Source organism: Macrosteles quadrilineatus, unplaced genomic scaffold (genome assembly GCF_028750875.1).
Source record: "Macrosteles quadrilineatus isolate MER2022 unplaced genomic scaffold, UCM_ALF_1.0 Scaffold_7__1_contigs__length_78375512, whole genome shotgun sequence".
Lineage (NCBI taxonomy): Eukaryota > Metazoa > Arthropoda > Insecta > Hemiptera > Cicadellidae > Macrosteles > Macrosteles quadrilineatus.
In genome coordinates, this window is record NW_026542600.1 from 4,232,890 (window position 1) to 4,257,236 (window position 24,347).

Genomic DNA, 24,347 nt, shown 5'->3' on the forward strand with positions numbered 1-24,347 from the left:
TCAAAAATGTTTGAAGTATTGCGACCATTGCAACTGTCGGCTACTCTTTCACCACTTGAAAACTCTCTAAATCAACAATCACAGATAGCTCAGTGGTAAGGTAGGCTCATAAGTCGAAGGACCCGGGTTCGAGACCCGTCTGGGCCAAAAAATTTTGTTCTAGCTTTTTTTCAAAATTTGTTTTTATGAACTATTAAATCAATTTACTCAACTAATAATTATGCTTTTTGTACTAAATCTTTATTATTTTGTGTGAAATAAAACGGTTGGGCCATTGTTGGACAATGGTTGGCTGGAAAACAGTTTAAAGAGGTGACATTTCTACCGTTGGCCAACTGTGTGGCTCCACAATTTACCAACGTTGGCCCAACCATCTGTGCTACATGGGTCACTGCTCATCAATCCTGTATCGAGGGAGCGGATGTTTACATGCTATTCAATTTATATTATGCTATTATATTATGGATTTGCAATTCGAGTGGTGAATGCAGATGAATGGGCTCGTTTCCCGGCGAAGAGGATAAGATAGAAGACGAAGGCTCGCCAATCACAACTCTACACGAGACATCAGCGACATCAGGGTTAGGAGCATCACATGAGCTTATCACTTAATAATTTCGTTTGGAACAATCAGATTTAGTGGAAATCAAAGGTAAATAACCTGGCTGATGTAGAAGAACATAAATCTCTAAGTAAATCATTACCTCTTCTATTGAGATGTCGGCCATCCCGGCATAAATGTGTGCATTAATCAACAAACTATTGAATGTACTACGCATGCTCGTTATATTTACCTTATTATTGAGTGTGCGCTTCATTTACAGCTAATACTTGTCAAGGGTTCAGTTATGTTGCCTAGAGCTTTGTAAAATCATGCTATCAAGGTTGGGGTTGCTTAACATTGTTAATTGTAGTTGATTACTGTATAATTTCATAGTGTTGTGACACGCTGTAAAGGGTATTTAGCTAATGTAACACTTTACAAATGGTAAGTAAAGATGATTAAATATTGTCATAATTATAGTTTATCTTCACTTGAAAATATTTTATCTTTTATGTGAATCCCACCAAAATAAACAGAGGCGAATAGTGCAAACTATTGACTTGACAAGGAATTGGCGTGGGGCGTTTGAAATGTTTGACAAACAGCAACACAAATACTCATTATCGGCTCCGGAATCAATCATACAATGCCTAATGGCTTAACAACATCGCGTCAAATTGCTCAACACTTGCAATCGTTGTTCTGCAATAATCGGCTTCAACATACGCTTCAAACAGTTATTCTTTCTGTTTTGTTCTTAGCTTATTTTGAAAATTTAATGTGTTCAAGTTTTTCTTAACATAAGTTTTCTGTTTGAAATAATTGTTTACAATTCACTATGTTCTATTTTCAAACAATTCACTATTTTCTTCTTAGGAGAGTGTTGGTTGGGTAGGGAACGTATTGGTTTTGTGTGTTGGAGCTGAGGGTTCAAAACACATCGTTTACAAATTACTCTTCGGTGCCCACAACGATATAAGGACTCAGTACAAATTTCAATAAAATAAAAGGGAAACAAATATTTTTGGGATTTTCATTTTGAGCATTCTCTATCATATCCGCTAACAGTGATAACGCATAGTTTGCAAACTCTAAGCGTCAAGTTTTTGGTTTACCCACAAATTATAACTATACATAGCAAAGATAGTTTTTGTTGAACCCGAAGTTCGAAGTTTCCAGTTTCTAAAACGACTATGAATGTTTTTACACCAATCCTAGTATTTGTTCGGTTACGGCTGCAAAGATTAATTTCATAGTTCTGACGTTTTGATAAACGAATGAAAAACCAAGATTCTATGAAAAATGTATATTGATAATTGATAGGTAATTGCTAAATTATAAGCGATGATTTAATTGGGGAATTACTTTAAAATATAAACCCCCTCTACAAGTACCAGATTTTAAATATCAAATTTCGAATTGACATAACCAGTGTGCTACCGAAACAATTTTGGGAATGTTTAAGCTGTTAAATCGTTACAATGATATAAGCTCGTTTACTGGTTAGTTTATCACAGAGTACAGTAGTAGGGTGGGTGGGTTAATTTAGGGAGTTTAACTACTGAGAAACAGTTGCAATGGCTTGCTGGCAATCGATAATAAGGCAGACAATCTGAAAACTTTTGGTTAAATGTTATTTGGGTGTGGCAATTCTTTTGCTGTTAATTTTCTTGTTGTAAAATAGGAATGTTCTTAAAAATGAAATAATTCAAGTTTTTCGATAGAAAATGGTTTCAATTTAATTATGTAAATACCTGAATCCATGTTAGATTTGTTATAATCCCCCTTTAGTCGTAAAAACATTTAAAAAACTTCCACAAAAATATAAAACGTATTGCCATTTTTACAGATTTCATTTTAGTTTGTGGCATGTTTTTCTACTCAAGAGTCTCGAAATATTGACATAAAACATATAATACATACAACATCCATACAACATATAATATACAACGTAAAGTTAGATAGACTATAAAGTATATTTGCTATTTCTAAAATTAAGAGGTTCATGAACTGGGATCCCTACTATAGTCTTTAAAAGTATATTGTTGTGGTCAGATATCGTAAAAAATACAATACAATTTGACATACATTTGATGTTTGGGAAAGGTAATGTGTGTCCTTTAATGATGTTATACCCTGTATCTTCATAGTATAATTATCAGAGTGGTATCATATACGAATCTAGGTGAAACAGCTGATAGTAGAAAAACAGGTTTAAGCCGGATTCACTCAAAGCAGTAATTTGATTGTTTCAATTATGTGTGTAGATAATAGATGCATGGATACTCACTGTATTGTTTGCGACTAGCTACAGCTGGCTGGCAGGACCGTGTGTCTCCAGTATGCATACAGACTAGGCCAGTCTCACACTCACTTATTGTATTATGTGTGTAGATAATAGATGCATGGATACTCACTGTATTGTTTGCGACTAGCTACAGCTGGCTGGCAGGACCTTGTGTCTCCAGTATGCATACAGACTAGGCCAGTCTCACACTCACTTATTGTATTATGTGTGTAGATAATAGATGCATGGATACTCACTGTATTGTTTGCGACTAGCTACAGCTGGCTGGCAGGACCGTGTGTCTCCAGTATGCATACAGACTAGGCCAGTCTCACACTCACTTATTGTATTATGTGTGTAGATAATAGATGCATGGATACTCACTGTATTGTTTGCGACTAGCTACAGCTGGCTGGCAGGACCGTGTGTCTCCAGTATGCATACAGACTAGGCCAGTCTCACACTCACTTATTGGATTATGTGTGTAGATAATAGATGCATGGATACTCACTGTATTGTTTGCGACTAGCTACAGCTGGCTGGCAGGACCGTGTGTCTCCAGTATGCATACAGACTAGGCCAGTCTCACACTCACTTATTGGATTATGTGTGTAGATAATAGATGCATGGATACTCACTGTATTGTTTGCGACTAGCTACAGCTGGCTGGCAGGACCGTGTGTCTCCAGTATGCATACAGGAGTGAAAATTTAAAAACGTACGTTTTCAGGAAAAGCACTTTGCAAATTTGTTTCCCCTTTTTTCAAAACTTTTATTATTATTTTTTATTTTATTAACATTTGAAGTTTTATAAAATGTCCATGGTAACGCAATATCTTTGGTAGTTTTTTTTTTAAAGAGCATCTTTAGTGGAAAAACACAAAATTCTGTCACGACCATAACGGACGTTTAAATGAATATTAAAAATAGTTAATATTTTTTTTATAACTATGTTTTGCTACAAACTAATTTACTTTTATGACCATTATACAATAAAAAGGTCACTGAGCTTTTGGTATATTTGGTCTTTCTAGAAAAAAAGAAAAAAACTCAAAAAATTGAAAAAAAGCCAATAAAATCTTTTTAAGTTTGTATAACTCCGAAAAAACTTACCAGAGACCCGAAAAATCGTTATGTTTTATAGAGGTGTGCTTCTTTTGTGTATAAAACATTAAAATATGACGATATTTTAATTTTTGAATTTTTTATGATAGAAATCATAAACGTGATGGTCAGGGACAAGCGGTACGGTCGTGAATTGTCTGGAATAATCTAAATCTTTCTAAACAATCCTTCAATTATACTGTTAGATATAATAAAATTATGTGTTTCAATTGAACTAAACTGTTCAATTTACAATTATATTAAAGTTATTGTCACGACCAAACACACTATAATCCATAAGGCTGGATTGGTCGTGAAAAAAACCGCGATGGTCGTGAAACTTTGGTCGTGAAATTACGTGTTATTTGGCTCTGTTCTGGCGGTAGCCCTGCACCTCATGTTCGAGGATACAAAGTGAACTTCTAGGTTAATCTAGCAATTGAAATATCTTATAAACTAAAAATAACACCATGTCTACTTCATCGAATGACTACGTACGGTCATGGACACACCAAAATTACAAAAAACACAATCTTTCCTTTATTAATCTTGTAATTCCTCCTTTCAACTCGAAACGACCGGCACTACAATCCTGACGTACACCCCGAACTAGTCTCTAAAACCAACTGACTCCATCGACGCCAGGCTTGCCACTGTCGTGCCCCAAAGTTGAAAATTTTTCCCAAATGGTCGTGACGCCAAATCGAGGGACAGACTTATTTTGTCATGGTAGTCAGTTTGCAATTACAATAAAATTATAATATGCTCCTTTTTTGTAAGTTTAATAACCATTGATGACATAATAATATGGCTTTATATATTTCGGCATGAATAATTAGTCTAAAAACAGCGTGAAAGTTGGAAAATGTACCCTAGGGACACGTCATGGTCGTGAATTTCGAGACTTTAAAAATACGAAAAAAATACCTAGAACCTATTTAAAACCAAATAAATGTGTGTAACATGTTGCCCCCGTCCCAAAAAATATTAAAACACATAATAATAAACTACAAACCAGTATCTACGATGTAAAAGGCTAGGGACATGAAAACGTACGTTTTTAAATTTTCACTCACAGACTAGGCCAGTCTCACACTCACTTATTGGATTATGTGTGTAGATAATAGATGCATCGATACTCACTGTATTGTTTGCGACTAGCTACAGCTGGCTGGCAGGACCGTGTGTCTCCAGTATGCATACAGACTAGGCCAGTCTCACACTCACTTATTGTATTATGTGTGTAGATAATAGATGCATCGATACTCACTGTATTGTTTGCGACTAGCTACAGCTGGCTGGCAGGACCGTGTGTCTCCAGTATGCATACAGACTAGGCCAGTCTCACACTCACTTATTGTATTATGTGTGTAGATCTAGACACGAGTGTAGGTAGTAGATGCATGGATACTCACTGTATTGTTTGCGACTAGCTACAGCTGGCTGGCAGGACCGTGTGTCTCCAGTATGCATACAGACTAGGCCAGTCTCACACTCACTTATTGTATTATGTGTGTAGATAATAGATGCATGGATACTCACTGTATTGTTTGCGACTAGCTACAGCTGGCTGGCAGGACCGTGTGTCTCCAGTATGCATACAGACTAGGCCAGTCTCACACTCACTTATTGGATTATGTGTGTAGATAATAGATGCATGGATACTCACTGTATTGTTTGCGACTAGCTACAGCTGGCTGGCAGGACCGTGTGTCTCCAGTATGCATACAGACTAGGCCAGTCTCACACTCACTTATTGTATTATGTGTGTAGATCTAGACACGAGTGTAGTTAAGATGAATGGATACTCACTGTATTGTTTGCGACTAGCTACAGCTGGCTGGCAGGACCGTGTGTCTCCAGTATGCATACAGACTAGGCCAGTCTCACACTCACTTATTGTATTATGTGTGTAGATAATAGATGCATGGATACTCACTGTATTGTTTGCGACTAGCTACAGCTGGCTGGCAGGACCGTGTGTCTCCAGTATGCATACAGACTAGGCCAGTCTCACACTCACTTATTGTATTATGTGTGTAGATAATAGATGCATGGATACTCACTGTATTGTTTGCGACTAGCTACAGCTGGCTGGCAGGACCGTGTGTCTCCAGTATGCATACAGACTAGGCCAGTCTCACACTCACTGTCCCGCTGACAGAACTCGCCCAACCTCAGTCCAAACACGTACACACAGTGGCCGATATCTACAAACAGGTGAAAGGAGAAGTTTTAATTGCCAACATCCTCCAAAAATAGACAAATTATTTCCTTGGACACTACCTGATGACAATCTAATAATTCGACAAATGCTCTATGCTATTAAAAAAAACACCCTATTCTCCATGTATAGGTTACTACTATGAATTTTGTTAGTTCGAAAATAGTACTGACAATTACAAAATCCTTTTGTTAGTCAACTTTCTGACATTCTTGAACTTCTTCAACTAGTCTGCATTATCTTAAGTATTTTTAACACATAGCTTTTTCATCTATTTTAAGTTAATATTATCCATTCGTGCTTGAAATATTCAAAACCCCTCTAGCATACCACGTGTTAGACAATATATATCAGAGCTGACTGCCGAAACTATGTTACAAGTTGTCCTGAAATATTTGGGTGGAAAAAGTTCTCTCTGGGTGGGAAACCTCTCAAACATGTAAAGCGAAAGATAAATAGTTACGCCCTACAAATGTGAACATAATTTCTAAGAGTGAAACAGTTCTATAATGGCTAGATATGAGGAAACTGTTTACCTATAGTTTATTTAGTTATAAAACATTAACTAATCTTCCTTTGTTTAAATCAGTAAATGAAAAAAAAAATGGTATTGGTATTAACTATCTGTAAGGTGTGAACCCGTCGCATCTAAATATTAAATTAATTTATTGCCTTATATTATATAGATGTAATTATATAATATTTATTAATATACCTCTATTTATGAGCTCAGTGACCATATGCATTATTTAATTGATAATGTGTATCCTATCATATTTTACATCTATACATTTCCATCTTCTTATGCAGAAATTGTCGCATTATTTATAAAAACGAACACAAATTGTATGTTGTATCACACTTTGCCGAAAATAAGATAATTTGGTAACCTTCTTTTTCATTTTTACAATCTTTTTACACATCTTATCCCTTATAATGGACCTTAGATTGACGCCAAAGAGGAATTATGTTAAAGGAAGAGATTAGTATAAAACAGATTAGTATAAATAATTTATAAATTTTTTTTTGCAAATGAACAAGATTACATTAATTCTATAAGTGCATTGTAAAACTTAACGACCATATTATTTTTCACTTAAACCCGAACTTCGTACCTTAGACAAATGTTTGTTGGAGGAAGCCAAACTTTGAACATTGGTCCAAACTTTGCTATTATAAAAGGGGAGGATGTAGCTTCTATGTTTTACTTTTACCTGACAATTGCTTCCGCTGTTTTAGTTGGGTTGGATAATAATGAACAAAATAAATCAGTTATCACTTAACTATTCTCAAATGTCAAATATGAACATTGTGAGTTAGCAATGTTTAAGATCTTTGTGCATAGAAATAGCACTTGTTGACCAATATCACACTGTTGGACTTGCAGGAATGTTGAAAATAACAAAGCATTTCCAATTTACAACTCAGGCGTCGCACGAGGATTCAAACGTTGTATATTAATGATATGCAAGAGTGCTGTGTCATGTTTTGGAGGAAACAGTTTGTTATTTCCAAAATGCGTCACTTTATCAGAGTAATAAGAATGTATTCAGCTCCAAGCCAATGTTTTGGACGACTTTCTCATTTGAAATCTTTACAATTAATCTTTTTCTACAATATTTTTTAAAATCAAGAATCAATATTATTCAAGCAATAATACTAGGCACCAATTCAGGATATACACACGGAAGTACAATATTTAAAAAAATAAAATGTAAAAAACATTTATCACTGCAGATTGACGAATATAGATTTTAACACTTGCTAAAACATTATACTCGAAATAGATCAGGTACACTATTGAAATTTGTCAAAATAAATTTAAAATAAATACTACAGTGAGGATTAAATATTTCGTTTTCTATGCATTTTTCCTACGCTGTATTTTGATATTTACTGAATATAAAGTCTGTATATTTCACCATACACGGATAAATGTTCACAGCATTTGGTTTTTTTGCTAAATACACAAACATTTAGGACGGATATAGGACATAAATATGTGAATTCGAAAGGTAAAACGACGAAGGAAGACAAGTTATGAGATTTTCTTGTAAATATCATTGATCGAAGCTCCACAGTCACGACATAGGGCAATGTTTGCGGTAGTCACTCGTCCCTGTAGTAGCATCAATGTTATCCATTTTTGTCTTACAGTACATTTAATTTTTGTAACTTTCTATAAAATATTATATATATATATATGTTTGAGAATAACAAATATTATATCAAGTTCAAAATTAAATTAATCATTTGATTGTTTTTTTAAACATAAAAACGTTTCCTACATTTCGTAATCTCGACGTTAAAAATATAGCTTTCTAGAAAAGGGATTCGAAAATTGCCCTGTTAAGGCATAAACGTGTTTAAAAACACGCCTGTTGAACAACCGAGCAAACCTACTGGGGCAAACCTACTGTTTGATGATATATTTTAATTCTTTATTATTTCTATATTTTTAATTCGAGCAGCGTTAATCGGTTTCGTGATAAATTTATTCGGGCTATCTTTCCCATAAACCCTAAATTTGTTTACATGTTTATTATGGTGATTTGGGAGAAATAAAGTTAATTCTAAATATTAACTCTATTCTGCTCTTTTCCTTATTAATTATCTTTTTTTATAATTTTTATCTAGATATGTAAGGTCATCAAAAAATATTCTGATTTTATGAGGGTTTATTATTGAGGTACAAAAAAACAAAAAACAAATGTATCTAAAAAAATTGCAATATTTTGGTTTAATGAAAATATATGGATTCCATATACATATCATAGTCATATGCATAGTTAACAACCAACCATGCAGTTATAAAGGAATAAACATGAATTAATTGAATAATAAACATGACCATAAAAAATAATTACAAAAACTAAGAAGGGAAAAGAGTAAACACGTGTGGGATTCAGAGGAGAGAGAGGAAAAAATGATCAGGAGACTAGGATATAAATGACCAGGAGACCAGGATATAAATGATCAGGAAACCAGGATATAAATGACCAGGAGAGCAGGATATAAATGATCAGGAGACCAGGATATGAATAATCAGGAGACCAGGATATAAATGACCAGGGTACCAGGATATAAATGACCAGGAGAGCAGGATATAAATGATCAGGAGACCAGGGTATAAATGTTCAGGATACCAGGATATAAATGATCAGGAGGCCAGGATATAAATGATCAGCAGACCAGGATATAAATGATAAGCAGACCAGGATATGAATGATCAGGAAACCAGGATATAAATGATCAGGAGACAAGGATATAAATGTTCAGGAGACCAGGATACAAATGATCAGGAGACCAGGATATAAATGATCAGGAGACCAGGATATAAATGATCAGGAGACCAGGATATCACTTCCCAAAATAAGGTTTACTGTTAGGAATACTGTAAACATGATAATTTAACATCGGGACATTTTCCCCGTTTAGGTTAACATACATGACTCAATTGAATAAATAGTCATGTAATATATATGTACGTATAACATAAGCTTTTAAAATCGGTCTGTTGCAATAAATTCAATAATTTCCATTTTAAAATGAACATTCAATATGGAATATCATTATAAACGTATTGTTTTATAATGTTTTATAAACATTCTCTAAACCAACTAATTTAATTAAACGATTCGAGTCAATTACGTTGCTGGAAAACTAAAACATTGGTTCAGCGTTATTCGTTTAAAAGTCCGTCTAACAGTGATGAAATATCAACAATGTATAAAGATGACGAAATACAATTACAACTCCTCGTTCTAGTCGTTCACGCGCAGTTAACGTGTAAACAGGTTCGTTTCATGATTTATATAAATTATTCAATCCAGAATTTCAATCGGAAGAAACATCTCTGACACAAACGCTAGGTATTATCTTCTCGATCACGGCTCCATCCATATTATCCTCTTCCCTAATACCTAATACTCACATCTTTATTAGTTTGGATCAGAAGATTATATAAAGTTATATTTTCTCACACTTTATACAGTTATATGTAACCTTCAAGTATTGTGAAACGTTTTATTATTGGAACTATGAAGTAATTAAGAAACAAAACGGGTTTTTGACGTTTTTGTTTGCTATAAACAGGTGGTAAACAGAGGCTCATTTCATACGGTTTATTATTCTCTCAGCAATTTTAAGGCAACTTGATATTAGACACTTTATGTGCGGTTTATTCTTAACTAGCATTACACATGTGTAGATTATAATTCAAATGTTGGGCTATTCTTTAAAGTGTTGATACAATTTAGGTGTGTAAAAAGCTGATACACTATACAGTGTAGTTTGAAGCTGATATAGTTGTTCTTGTTGATTTTTCCAACCCACCGCAGGCCTGTAGCATATAGCCTCCGGATGATATTCTCCAGTGGTCTGCTTTGAGTGTGGGATATTTTGCAAGTAATTAAATCATGAAACATAAAAAAATAATGTAGACCTACATATTGTGATAATAATGCTAATAATGCAACATTTAAAAAGTTCAAAAACATTTTAAAATTAAAACAAATTACACCTTTCCAAATAAACTAAGCAGTGCTGAAAATCTAGGCAAAATTTAGGCCCATTCACATTTGAGTGTATGATATCTATAGGTTGATCATTTATTTAACATTTTCTTACCCCTTAGCCTCACATTTTGTGGGGCACCAAGGTCGGACCAAATAAAATGGACCCGTATATGTTATTGACGTAGATGCGACGTCGAAGCCGAAATGAAATTCTTCGCACGAGCGCTTCCCTCACATGACGTTGATTTTGCACCAACGTAAAACTTGATATCTTGGCTTCCGATAAACCAATGAAGGTGGTGAAACACCAAATATATTGCTTCGGAACTTGCTGTGACTACAAACTCGATAGGAGTACTTTACAACATGTCTTCATTCTGTATCGTCGGTACAAAACTACTCTCACTGTTGGTTATATTGTATGTACTGTATTTACTCTCATATGTTCGAAAAGGGTATAGAATACGTCAGATATGATAGCAAATGCACAGAAAATTATGATCATAGAGGAATTGTGCAGGACTTTCAGATACTGAAATAATTCCCTAATAGCTATTGATTGTAAATAAGGTGAAAACAACAATGGAAACAAACAAACTGATGTCTCTTGTGTATTGTATGCTCTGATCATCGCAGGGAGATTATATATTGATTATATATTCTGTTTGGAAATATAACACGACTACTGTATTTACATCATGGGGATTGTTTGGTGGTTATTTCTCTTTTAGCGAATTTCCCTTATGGGGAATAAGATGTTACCGAAGGTCTGGTGGTAAGACCTGGCAGTATAACATAGTATATATACACATTATGTGTGTGTATGCGTTGGTCCAATTTTGATGAAATTTGCTACAAACGTGTAAACCTGCGTTAATTCGGACTACGGGAACGGTGTTTTATCGGTCAAAATTGGGTTTTCCCATTTTTATCCCAAAACATAAAATTTTGCATTTAATTTCTAAACCATTTTGTAAACATAAAAAATAATTTGATATATCGAAGAATTTTCTTATCCCTGACGCTTATGGAGAAAATTCCAAATAAGTGTAAATTTAAATCTCATGTTATTCTTATGGAGGAAAAGAATTAGTTTGGAGTTTGCTTGTCTAAGGATGTATATCAATTAAAAATAGTGATTCTTTAATTTCATACTATGCTATCAACATTTCAATAAGAAAACACATTAATTTTACCTTACCGGTAGCAGCAAACCTGAGTTTTCATTAAAATTAATGTTATTTAAATAATGAATTAATGTGACAACTTTTAAGGGAATGTTTATTTTAAATCAAGCCAGGTAAATTGGAATTCGAGATATTTTCTACGCAGCTAGTAAGTACATATGCAACTCCTTGGTGTTTACACTATTTTTTAAATATCAGAAGATGATGCAAAGGCTTGAAATTCTAAGGAGTTTTCCAAGAATTGGAGACTAAAAAGACTAAGACGCTTAGAAGACATTCAAACTAAAATCCTTTCTTACTGTGTCCATGGAAATCCACATCTCTTTGAGAAAAGATCACGTTGTATTCAAACCTGTTGTATAAGAACACGTTGTATGGAACCAAACTGTAAACAACTTTGTTGTATGAAAACATGTTATATATGACTAATCTATATAAACTCACATCTTACAAGTCCCAGTTATTTAAAACTACGTCCTATGAAACCACATGGTTTGAGGCATATGTACAACTGTATAACATATTGCACTGGTTTTGGAATTCTACGAAGGAGTAATTATTGCTCTCTAATCCAAGGTGTGGTTATTTTTTACTTAATACGATCTGTAAGAGTTTAAACAAATAGTCACCTATTTACAAAGCACAGCTGACGTTCCACCTAGCAAATACGTGACCCCGCAACAGTAATTGATAAATATGTAGCCTATCATTTATAATAAGAGTTAATTCAGGTACGTATTGTCGTCATAAAAATAATATAGATTAATTCCATTAACCGTGTGTCCTTTACCCGTACAATAAATCCAGGCGAGCATGAACTTAATATAACAGCAAGCAAACAATATGTTTCTGAATAAATTGTAATTTACAATTTAACGATAGTATAAAACAGAATAAATCGAAATAGAATTATATATTATTTAAAAGGACGGTTTACGGTCCCAAATAATTTTAAAGAAATAACGCTCTTGATATTTGGGATCGACTTGAATAAAGATACGGATGTACACCATAGTATCATACTAGACAACAACAATATCGAATATGACTTACTGCTATCCAGGATTATGCAGACTTGTCCAGGACAACATTGGTCGTTGGCGACACACTCCAGGTCGTAGCAGTCTTGCTCGGTGTCCCTCTCAATCTCTTGCAGCTCTTGAAACGTCTCTCGAGGACTCTGTAACAGAAACAACCATTTGTATACATAGCGACACACTCCAGGTCATAGCAGTCTTGCTCTGTGTCCCTCTCAATCTCTTGCAGCTCTTGAAACGTCTCTCGAGGACTCTGTAACAGAAACAACCATTTGTATACATAGCGACACACTCCAGGTCATAGCAGTCTTGCTCGGTGTCCCTCTCAATCTCTTGCAGCTCTTGAAACGTCTCTCGAGGACTCTGTAACAGAAACACCCATTTGTATACATAGCGACACACTCCAGGTCGTAGCAGTCTTGCTCGGTGTCCCTCTCAATCTCTTGCAGCTCTTGAAATGTCTCTCGAGGACTCTGTAACAGAAACACCCATTTGTATACATAGCGACACACTCCAGGTCGTAGCAGTCTTGCTCGGGGTCCCTCTCAATCTCTTGCAGCTCTTGAAATGTCTCTTGGGCGCTTTGAACAAGAGGTGGTGACCGTTAGACCGATAGAATATCGTGTATGTAATCAGATTATCCTTACAATAAAGTTCTTTATATACCATTACACATCAATACCTACTCGACGTAACTAAAGTTTTATATCTACATCGGTGCAATTTTAAAGTTAAATTTTGGTTGCATTCCAATACTCAGAAAAAAGTCTACTTGAGAACAAAGTTCATATAAAACGACCTAAGACTTTGAAAATCGTTAAGCAAAACCTAATTACCTTTTTTGCTGAAATTGGTTTATAGAATGATTCAGATATTAATTTACCTTTCAAACCATGGTTTGTTTAGCTTCAATAGCTTTATGGAAGCTTATTCAATATCCGAAAAAAGGTGATTCTTTCTCTAAAAATGAGCACTAAGTTCGCTACCGCACATTGCTTCATAGAAAAATAGGCTGACTCGAGTCGTGAAACTTAAGTGACTTGGTGAAGTTTATTCAGCACCGGGCTCATTTCTCCTTTGGTGTTTACTAAGCCGGATATTCTGACTTTTAAACTTTCACCTCGGTTTTGCAATTTTCACTTCACTTTCCTGCTATTCAAACTTTTAAGACGAGTAAAATTATGTTTTAAGCTCCAAATAGTGTTTTATACATTTAATGCCGATGTTAATATTATTAACTCGGGATTAACCGTGTATGACATTTCATAGAGATTGTTTTAAGTTATGAGGAAATAGAGTAGAATTAGTTCAACTCAGCAACAGCGTGCGTCGCTCAACAACACTGAACAAAAGTTGACGCTCGTTAATGGCCTGAAGATGGCCATCTGCAACCAGTCGAAACGTCTACGTCCAGCTCGCCAAGTAGTGACGAGACAATGTTATACCTTGAGGACACCGATGGTGGCATCAGTGTTGATAACTACACTGAACCTTATGATATTAATTCATTTACTATGATTGGGAAACATTTTAGTAATAAGTTTTCAAAATTGAAGGATTGTGTTTTAATTCAAACGAACCGTAATAATAAATGCGACAAAATGTTTTATTCAGTTATGGATAATTTTTACTAGTTTACTTACATACGATATGAATAGAAGAATAAGAAGAAGAAATTTAAAAAGAAATCAACCTAAAACTTGTGAGGAGAATTCTTACTCGAATCGGAGAAAAGTGGGTTGACCGTTGTTGATGAGTTTGGGGGAAATGTCTTTTGTACACTTTGGTCACATATAGTCCAAAGTTTTAACACATTGTTCCACCATGTATAGAGCAAAATTGTGCCTTGGTGTTCGAAATAGTCGATGTTTCAGTTCGTACATACAATACAGTTTTTATAATTATTCAGTTCAAAGGTTTTAAGAGTTTGGTTATTATTTTATACTCATTGAGAGTCAACAGTTCTTCTTAAAATGGTTTGATTTTTATAATAGATTTTTAAATGTGTCACTTATAACAAATGTCTTATTTTGATACACATTGTGAAAAAAATCAAATCATTTTTATCACTGACCACAATTTTTAATTTCATATTATAAAATGTTGTGCATTTTACCGCCATTAGTACCTTTCTTGTAAGAGAACGGTCCAAACCATGATCCCGTTAATACCTTACATCAACGATTAAGTAAGCTATCGAGAAGGTACAGCGGCTGTGAATTTTACCTTAAACTAAAACAGTTTACTGTTAAAACAAAATAGTTCTTTGAAATTACATTCATGCGATAGAAAATTATTTTTTTATACATTTGTCTTGAATTATTATCCTTGTTTCATCGGTTTAAAGTTCAAAGTTTAAAATTTATAGTTGTCTGTAAGACTGTAAATAAATAGTTAGATATCAGCTATTTACCCGCTCCTTTGGCGAAATAAAAAATAAATAAACGTGGGTCGAACAGGAACCTGAAAATAAATTATGAAACATTTATTTTCATATAACGCAGATTCATTCGAGACAATGAGAAACAATTCCAAACCTGAAACTATAGGAAAGTATTAATTTTAAAATATAAAACTATCAAGATTGCGTGGGAAATGGAATCCTGCACAATTTCCTTTTGTCCTTCGGGCGGCGAGGGACTTTTAGTTCCCTGATTTACCACAGCACGTCCCATCACAAATGCACAAATCCACCTCGTTGCGTGGTTTTATCTTTGTCCATTTATCCACCAGATGCATTTGTTCCATCCTTAAAGCTTTTAATAGTTTTTACAACTTTGACATGAAAGATTGATAGCTTTATGTACAAAGTGTTTGGTTGCTGTGAAGAAAGGAAACAATAACCTAATTTACTGGTCGTTACCGATTGCAAATACCCCTTTCAATGTGGGGTTGAATATTTATGGATTGAAAAGTACTTTGTTCTATTTTGTTATTACAAATGATAGCTGGAATTTTTGCAGGATTATTTTTTAAACTTAATTTATATAATTGTCGAATTTCTAAATGGTTGGTGCATAAATGGACAAATAATATAAAATTATACGTTAATACTTCATTGTTGGACACTCTGTACGTATATCTTCATTTGAACATTATATTAGTTAATCTATGGTTAAACTATAACTACAAGTTAGACCAACTCCCTCGGATTGACCAGTCATCGATAACTTCAGGCGTTGGACTGAAGTTTAGTCACAATACAAAACGCAAAATATTTTTGAAATAATCTGATTTGGAATTGAGTCACAAAGTGATTTTATTTTCCTTAAGTTTTTTTTCAGTAAAATGTTTTGGTAGAGGTTCATATTGATGTTTGCTTGGAAATATCGGTTAACGTAACGTTTGTAAACGTTGAAAGATCTCCGAGTGATATTTGATGACTTCTTCAACTCCATTTTGAACATTGGTTACTTACTACAGTACTTTCTGTTGACGTGGTGAAAACCTTTCATTGTCAAATGTCAAACAGAATATACTGTAAACAATTGTTGGAATTGTTGTTACAATATGGAACTTAATTTGTGATATGTGTCGGTAAATTATTCATCAAGGATCGATTCTCTTAGACATATTAATACTTCGTATAGTCCAACTTGCAAAGGTTTGTCAAAGATATATTATTTCAACAGTTGAACTTTTCCCCTTCGTATCCTTTGTTCAGCAAAGTTCAGTGTTTAACTATGTCGTATTCTAAACATTGCAAAGATCCTTTGTTTGTACATTGAAAAAATGAGCGAAATGCAACTTACAGGAGTAGTCGATGATGCTCGTCTACAAGAGCAAAACGGAGAGCAAAAATGTATGTATTATCTCTTGTATTTGATATCAAAGTGTAATTTACAAAACAACAAGCCTGGAGATTAAACATGTAACAAGATTTTAAAACATATGCCTTGAACTGCTGACGGAGAAAGCTTCAATTTAGTTAAAAACATAATTGAAATTCCAGGGGCTATGTCGATGGCGGTGGGCTATGATTCTACTTTTATTAAAGTACTACGCATTATTAAAGTAAAATGGTACCTGTTGTAAAAACGGCTGCACTCTGAAGCTACCGTGGCCACCGTAGCCCATGTTGGTCAACATCTCTGGACTGAAGCGGTTAAAGAGACCACCCCAGGCGTGAGCTGGGGACAAGGACTGGGCGGCGACCATGAGTAGACCAGCGAGTACAAACATGGCTGTAACAACAATCACTCATCAGCTGACATTGTCAGACGTGGGCTGGGGACAAGGACTGGGCGGCGACCATGAGTAGACCAGCGAGCACAAACATGGCTGTAACAACAATCACACATCAGCTGACATTGTCAGGCATGGGCTGGGGACAAGGACTGGGCGGCGACTATGAGTAGACCAGCGAGCACAAACATGGCTGTAACAACAATCACACATCAGCTGACATTGTCAGGCATGGGCTGGGGACAAGGACTGGGCGGCGACCATGAGTAGACCAGCGAGTACAAACATGGCTGTAACAACAATCACACATCAGCTGACATTGTCAGGCATGGGCTGGGGACAAGGACTGGGCGGCGACCATGAGTAGACCAGCGAGCACAAACATGGCTGTAACAACAATCACACATCAGCTGACATTGTCAGGCATGGGCTGGGGACAAGGACTGGGCGGCGACCATGAGTAGACCAGCGAGCACAAACATGGCTGTAACAACAATCACACATCAGCTGACATTGTCAGGCATGGGCTGGGGACAAGGACTGGGCGGCGACCATGAGTAGACCAGCGAGTACAAACATGGCTGTAACAACAATCACTCATCAGCTGACATTGTCAGACGTGGGCTGGGGACAAGGACTGGGCGGCGACCATGAGTAGACCAGCGAGCACAAACATGGCTGTAACAACAATCACACATCAGCTGACATTGTCAGGCATGGGCTGGGGACAAGGACTGGGCGGCGACCATGAGTAGACCAGCGAGCACAAACATGGCTGTAACAACAATCACACATCAGCTGACATTGTCAGGCATGGGCTGGGGACAAGGACTGGGCGGCGACCATGAGTAGACCAGCGAGCACAAACATGGCTGTAACAACAATCACACATCAGCTGACATTGTCAGGCGTGGGCTGGGGACAAGGACTGGGCGGCGACCATGAGTAGACCAGCGAGCACAAACATGGCTGTAACAACAATCACTCATCAGCTGACATTGTCAGACGTGGGCTGGGGACAAGGACTGGGCGGCGACCATGAGTAGACCAGCGAGCACAAACATGGCTGTAACAACAATCACACATCAGCTGACATTGTCAGGCATGGGCTGGGGACAAGGACTGGGCGGCGACCATGAGTAGACCAGCGAGCACAAACATGGCTGTAACAACAATCACACATCAGCTGACATTGTCAGGCGTGGGCTGGGGACAAGGACTGGGCGGCGACCATGAGTAGACCAGCGAGCACAAACATGGCTGTAACAACAATCACACATCAGCTGACATTGTCAGGCATGGGCTGGGGACAAGGACTGGGCGGCGACTATGAGTAGACCAGCGAGCACAAACATGGCTGTAACAACAATCACACATCAGCTGACATTGTCAGGCGTGGGCTGGGGACAAGGACTGGGCGGCGACCATGATTAGACCAGCGAGCACAAACATGGCTGTAACAACAATCACACATCAGCTGACATTGTCAGGCATGGGCTGGGGACAAGGACTGGGCGGCGACCATGAGTAGACCAGCGAGCACAAACATGGCTGTAACAACAATCACACATCAGCTGACATTGTCAGACGTGGGCTGGGGACAAGGACTGGGCGGCGACCATGAGTAGACCAGCGAGCACAAACATGGCTGTAACAACAATCACTCATCAGCTGACATTGTCAGACGTGGGCTGGGGACAAGGACTGGGCGGCGACCATGAGTAGACCAGCGAGCACAAACATGGCTGTAACAACAATCACACATCAGCTGACATTGTCAGGCATGGGCTGGGGACAAGGACTGGGCGGCGACCATGATTAGACCAGCGAGCACAAACATGGCTGTAACAACAATCACACATCAGCTGACATTGTCAGGCATGGGCTGGGGACAAGGACTGGGCGGCGACCATGATTAGACCAGCGAGCACAAACATGGCTGTAACAACAATCACACATCAGCTGACATTGTCAGGCATGGGCTGGGGACAAGGACTTGGCGGCGACCATGAGTAGACCAGCGAGCACAAACATGGCTGTAACAACAATCACACATCAGCTGACATTGTCAGGCATGGGCTGGGGACAAGGACTGGGCGGCGACTATGAGTAGACCAGCGAGCACAAACATGGCTGTAACAACAATCACACATCAGCTGACATTGTCAGACGTGGGCTGGGGACAAGGACTGGGCGGCGACCATGAGTAGACCAGCGAGCACAAACATGGCTGTAACAACAATCACTCATCAGCTGACATTGTCAGACGTGGGCTGGGGACAAGGACTGGGCGGCGACCATGAGTAGACCAGCGAGCACAAACATGGCTGTAACAACAATCACACATCAGCTGACATTGTCAGGCATGGGCTGGGGACAAGGACTGGGCGGCGACCATGATTAGACCAGCGAGCACAAACATGGCTGTAACAACAATCACACATCAGCTGACATTGTCAGGCATGGGCTGGGGACAAGGACTGGGCGGCGACTATGAGTAGACCAGCGAGCACAAACATGGCTGTAACAACAATCACTCATCAGCTGACATTGTCAGGCGTGGGCTGGGGACAAGGACTGGGCGGCGACCATGAGTAGACCAGCAAGCACAAACATGGCTGTAACAACAATCACTCATCAGCTGACATTGTCAGACGTGGGCTGGGGACAAGGACTGGGCGGCGACCATGAGTAGACCAGCGAGCACAAACATGGCTGTAACAACAATCACACATCAGCTGACATTGTCAGGCATGGGCTGGGGACAAGGACTGGGCGGCGACCATGATTAGACCAGCGAGCACAAACATGGCTGTAACAACAATCACACATCAGCTGACATTGTCAGGCATGGGCTGGGGACAAGGACTGGGCGGCGACTATGAGTAGACCAGCGAGCACAAACATGGCTGTAACAACAATCACTCATCAGCTGACATTGTCAGGCGTGGGCTGGGGACAAGGACTGGGCGGCGACCATGAGTAGACCAGCGAGCACAAACATGGCTGTAACAACAATCACACATCAGCTGACATTGTCAGGCATGGGCTGGGGACAAGGACTGGGCGGCGACCATGAGTAGACCAGCGAGCACAAACATGGCTGTAACAACAATCACACATCAGCTGACATTGTCAGGCATGGGCTGGGGACAAGGACTGGGCGGCGACCATGAGTAGACCAGCGAGCACAAACATGGCTGTAACAACAATCACACATCAGCTGACATTGTCAGGCATGGGCTGGGGACAAGGACTGGGCGGCGACCATGAGTAGACCAGCGAGCACAAACATGGCTGTAACAACAATCACACATCAGCTGACATTGTCAGGCGTGGGCTGGGGACAAGGACTGGGCGGCGACCATGAGTAGACCAGCGAGCACAAACATGGCTGTAACAACAATCACACATCAGCTGACATTGTCAGGCATGGGCTGGGGACAAGGACTGGGCGGCGACTATGAGTAGACCAGCGAGCACAAACATGGCTGTAACAACAATCACACATCAGCTGACATTGTCAGACGTGGGCTGGGGACAAGGACTGGGCGGCGACCATGAGTAGACCAGCGAGCACAAACATGGCTGTAACAACAATCACTCATCAGCTGACATTGTCAGACGTGGGCTGGGGACAAGGACTGGGCGGCGACCATGAGTAGACCAGCGAGCACAAACATGGCTGTAACAACAATCACACATCAGCTGACATTGTCAGGCATGGGCTGGGGACAAGGACTGGGCGGCGACCATGATTAGACCAGCGAGCACAAACATGGCTGTAACAACAATCACACATCAGCTGACATTGTCAGGCATGGGCTGGGGACAAGGACTGGGCGGCGACCATGATTAGACCAGCGAGCACAAACATGGCTGTAACAACAATCACACATCAGCTGACATTGTCAGGCATGGGCTGGGGACAAGGACTGGGCGGCGACCATGAGTAGACCAGCGAGCACAAACATGGCTGTAACAACAATCACACATCAGCTGACATTGTCAGGCATGGGCTGGGGACAAGGACTGGGCGGCGACTATGAGTAGACCAGCGAGCACAAACATGGCTGTAACAACAATCACACATCAGCTGACATTGTCAGACGTGGGCTGGGGACAAGGACTGGGCGGCGACCATGAGTAGACCAGCGAGCACAAACATGGCTGTAACAACAATCACTCATCAGCTGACATTGTCAGACGTGGGCTGGGGACAAGGACTGGGCGGCGACCATGAGTAGACCAGCGAGCACAAACATGGCTGTAACAACAATCACACATCAGCTGACATTGTCAGGCATGGGCTGGGGACAAGGACTTGGCGGCGACCATGATTAGACCAGCGAGCACAAACATGGCTGTAACAACAATCACACATCAGCTGACATTGTCAGGCATGGGCTGGGGACAAGGACTGGGCGGCGACTATGAGTAGACCAGCGAGCACAAACATGGCTGTAACAACAATCACTCATCAGCTGACATTGTCAGGCGTGGGCTGGGGACAAGGACTGGGCGGCGACCATGAGTAGACCAGCGAGCACAAACATGGCTGTAACAACAATCACTCATCAGCTGACATTGTCAGACGTGGGCTGGGGACAAGGACTGGGCGGCGACCATGAGTAGACCAGCGAGCACAAACATGGCTGTAACAACAATCACACATCAGCTGACATTGTCAGGCATGGGCTGGGGACAAGGACTGGGCGGCGACCATGATTAGACCAGCGAGCACAAACATGGCTGTAACAACAATCACACATCAGCTGACATTGTCAGGCGTGGGCTGGGGACAAGGACTGGGCGGCGACCATGAGTAGACCAGCGAGCACAAACATGGCTGTAACAACAATCACACATCAGCTGACATTGTCAGGCATGGGCTGGGGACAAGGACTGGGCGGCGACTATGAGTAGACCAGCGAGCACAAACATGGCTGTAACAACAATCACACATCAGCTGACATTGTCAGGCGTGGGCTGGGGACAAGGACTGGGCGGCGACCATGATTAGACCAGCGAGCACAAACATGGCTGTAACAACAATCACACATCAGCTGACATTGTCAGGCATGGGCTGGGGACAAGGACTGGGCGGCGACCATGAGTAGACCAGCGAGCACAAACATGGCTGTAACAACAATCACACATCAGCTGACATTGTCAGACGTGGGCTGGGGACAAGGACTGGGCGGCGACCATGAGTAGACCAGCGAGCACAAACATGGCTGTAACAACAATCACTCATCAGCTGACATTGTCAGACGTGGGCTGGGGACAAGGACTGGGCGGCGACCATGAGTAGACCAGCGAGCACAAACATGGCTGTAACAACAATCACACATCAGCTGACATTGTCAGGCATGGGCTGGGGACAAGGACTGGGCGGCGACCATGATTAGACCAGCGAGCACAAACATGGCTGTAACAACAATCACACATCAGCTGACATTGTCAGGCATGGGCTGGGGACAAGGACTGGGCGGCGACCATGATTAGACCAGCGAGCACAAACATTGCTGTAACAACAATCACACATCAGCTGACATTGTCAGGCATGGGCTGGGGACAAGGACTTGGCGGCGACCATGAGTAGACCAGCGAGCACAAACATGGCTGTAACAACAATCACACATCAGCTGACATTGTCAGGCATGGGCTGGGGACAAGGACTGGGCGGCGACTATGAGTAGACCAGCGAGCACAAACATGGCTGTAACAACAATCACACATCAGCTGACATTGTCAGACGTGGGCTGGGGACAAGGACTGGGCGGCGACCATGAGTAGACCAGCGAGCACAAACATGGCTGTAACAACAATCACTCATCAGCTGACATTGTCAGACGTGGGCTGGGGACAAGGACTGGGCGGCGACCATGAGTAGACCAGCGAGCACAAACATGGCTGTAACAACAATCACACATCAGCTGACATTGTCAGGCATGGGCTGGGGACAAGGACTGGGCGGCGACCATGATTAGACCAGCGAGCACAAACATGGCTGTAACAACAATCACACATCAGCTGACATTGTCAGGCATGGGCTGGGGACAAGGACTGGGCGGCGACTATGAGTAGACCAGCGAGCACAAACATGGCTGTAACAACAATCACTCATCAGCTGACATTGTCAGGCGTGGGCTGGGGACAAGGACTGGGCGGCGACCATGAGTAGACCAGCAAGCACAAACATGGCTGTAACAACAATCACTCATCAGCAGACATTGTCAGACGTGGGCTGGGGACAAGGACTGGGCGGCGACCATGAGTAGACCAGCGAGCACAAACATGGCTGTAACAACAATCACACATCAGCTGACATTGTCAGGCATGGGCTGGGGACAAGGACTGGGCGGCGACCATGATTAGACCAGCGAGCACAAACATGGCTGTAACAACAATCACACATCAGCTGACATTGTCAGGCATGGGCTGGGGACAAGGACTGGGCGGCGACTATGAGTAGACCAGCGAGCACAAACATGGCTGTAACAACAATCACTCATCAGCTGACATTGTCAGGCGTGGGCTGGGGACAAGGACTGGGCGGCGACCATGAGTAGACCAGCGAGCACAAACATGGCTGTAACAACAATCACACATCAGCTGACATTGTCAGGCATGGGCTGGGGACAAGGACTGGGCGGCGACCATGAGTAGACCAGCGAGCACAAACATGGCTGTAACAACAATCACACATCAGCTGACATTGTCAGGCATGGGCTGGGGACAAGGACTGGGCGGCGACCATGAGTAGACCAGCGAGCACAAACATGGCTGTAACAACAATCACACATCAGCTGACATTGTCAGGCATGGGCTGGGGACAAGGACTGGGCGGCGACCATGAGTAGACCAGCGAGCACAAACATGGCTGTAACAACAATCACACATCAGCTGACATTGTCAGGCGTGGGCTGGGGACAAGGACTGGGCGGCGACCATGAGTAGACCAGCGAGCACAAACATGGCTGTAACAACAATCACACATCAGCTGACATTGTCAGGCATGGGCTGGGGACAAGGACTGGGCGGCGACTATGAGTAGACCAGCGAGCACAAACATGGCTGTAACAACAATCACACATCAGCTGACATTGTCAGACGTGGGCTGGGGACAAGGACTGGGCGGCGACCATGAGTAGACCAGCGAGCACAAACATGGCTGTAACAACAATCACTCATCAGCTGACATTGTCAGACGTGGGCTGGGGACAAGGACTGGGCGGCGACCATGAGTAGACCAGCGA

General features: G+C 40.4%; 1 protein-coding gene across 1 annotated transcript in view; it reads right to left on the bottom strand.

The window, feature by feature from the left end:
• Nucleotides 1-24,347, bottom strand: part of LOC128998532 (ITG-like peptide) — a 95,931-nt gene that overhangs the window by 7,720 nt on the left and 63,864 nt on the right. Inside the window, exons 2-4 of the mRNA XM_054424704.1 lie at nucleotides 16,927-17,084; nucleotides 12,917-13,043; nucleotides 6,002-6,145 (exon numbers count right to left, since the gene is read on the bottom strand). Coding sequence (XP_054280679.1) covers nucleotides 6,002-6,145; nucleotides 12,917-13,043; nucleotides 16,927-17,082 — 427 coding nt within the window. The 5' untranslated portion in view covers nucleotides 17,083-17,084. The remainder of the gene's footprint in view (nucleotides 1-6,001; nucleotides 6,146-12,916; nucleotides 13,044-16,926; nucleotides 17,085-24,347) is intronic.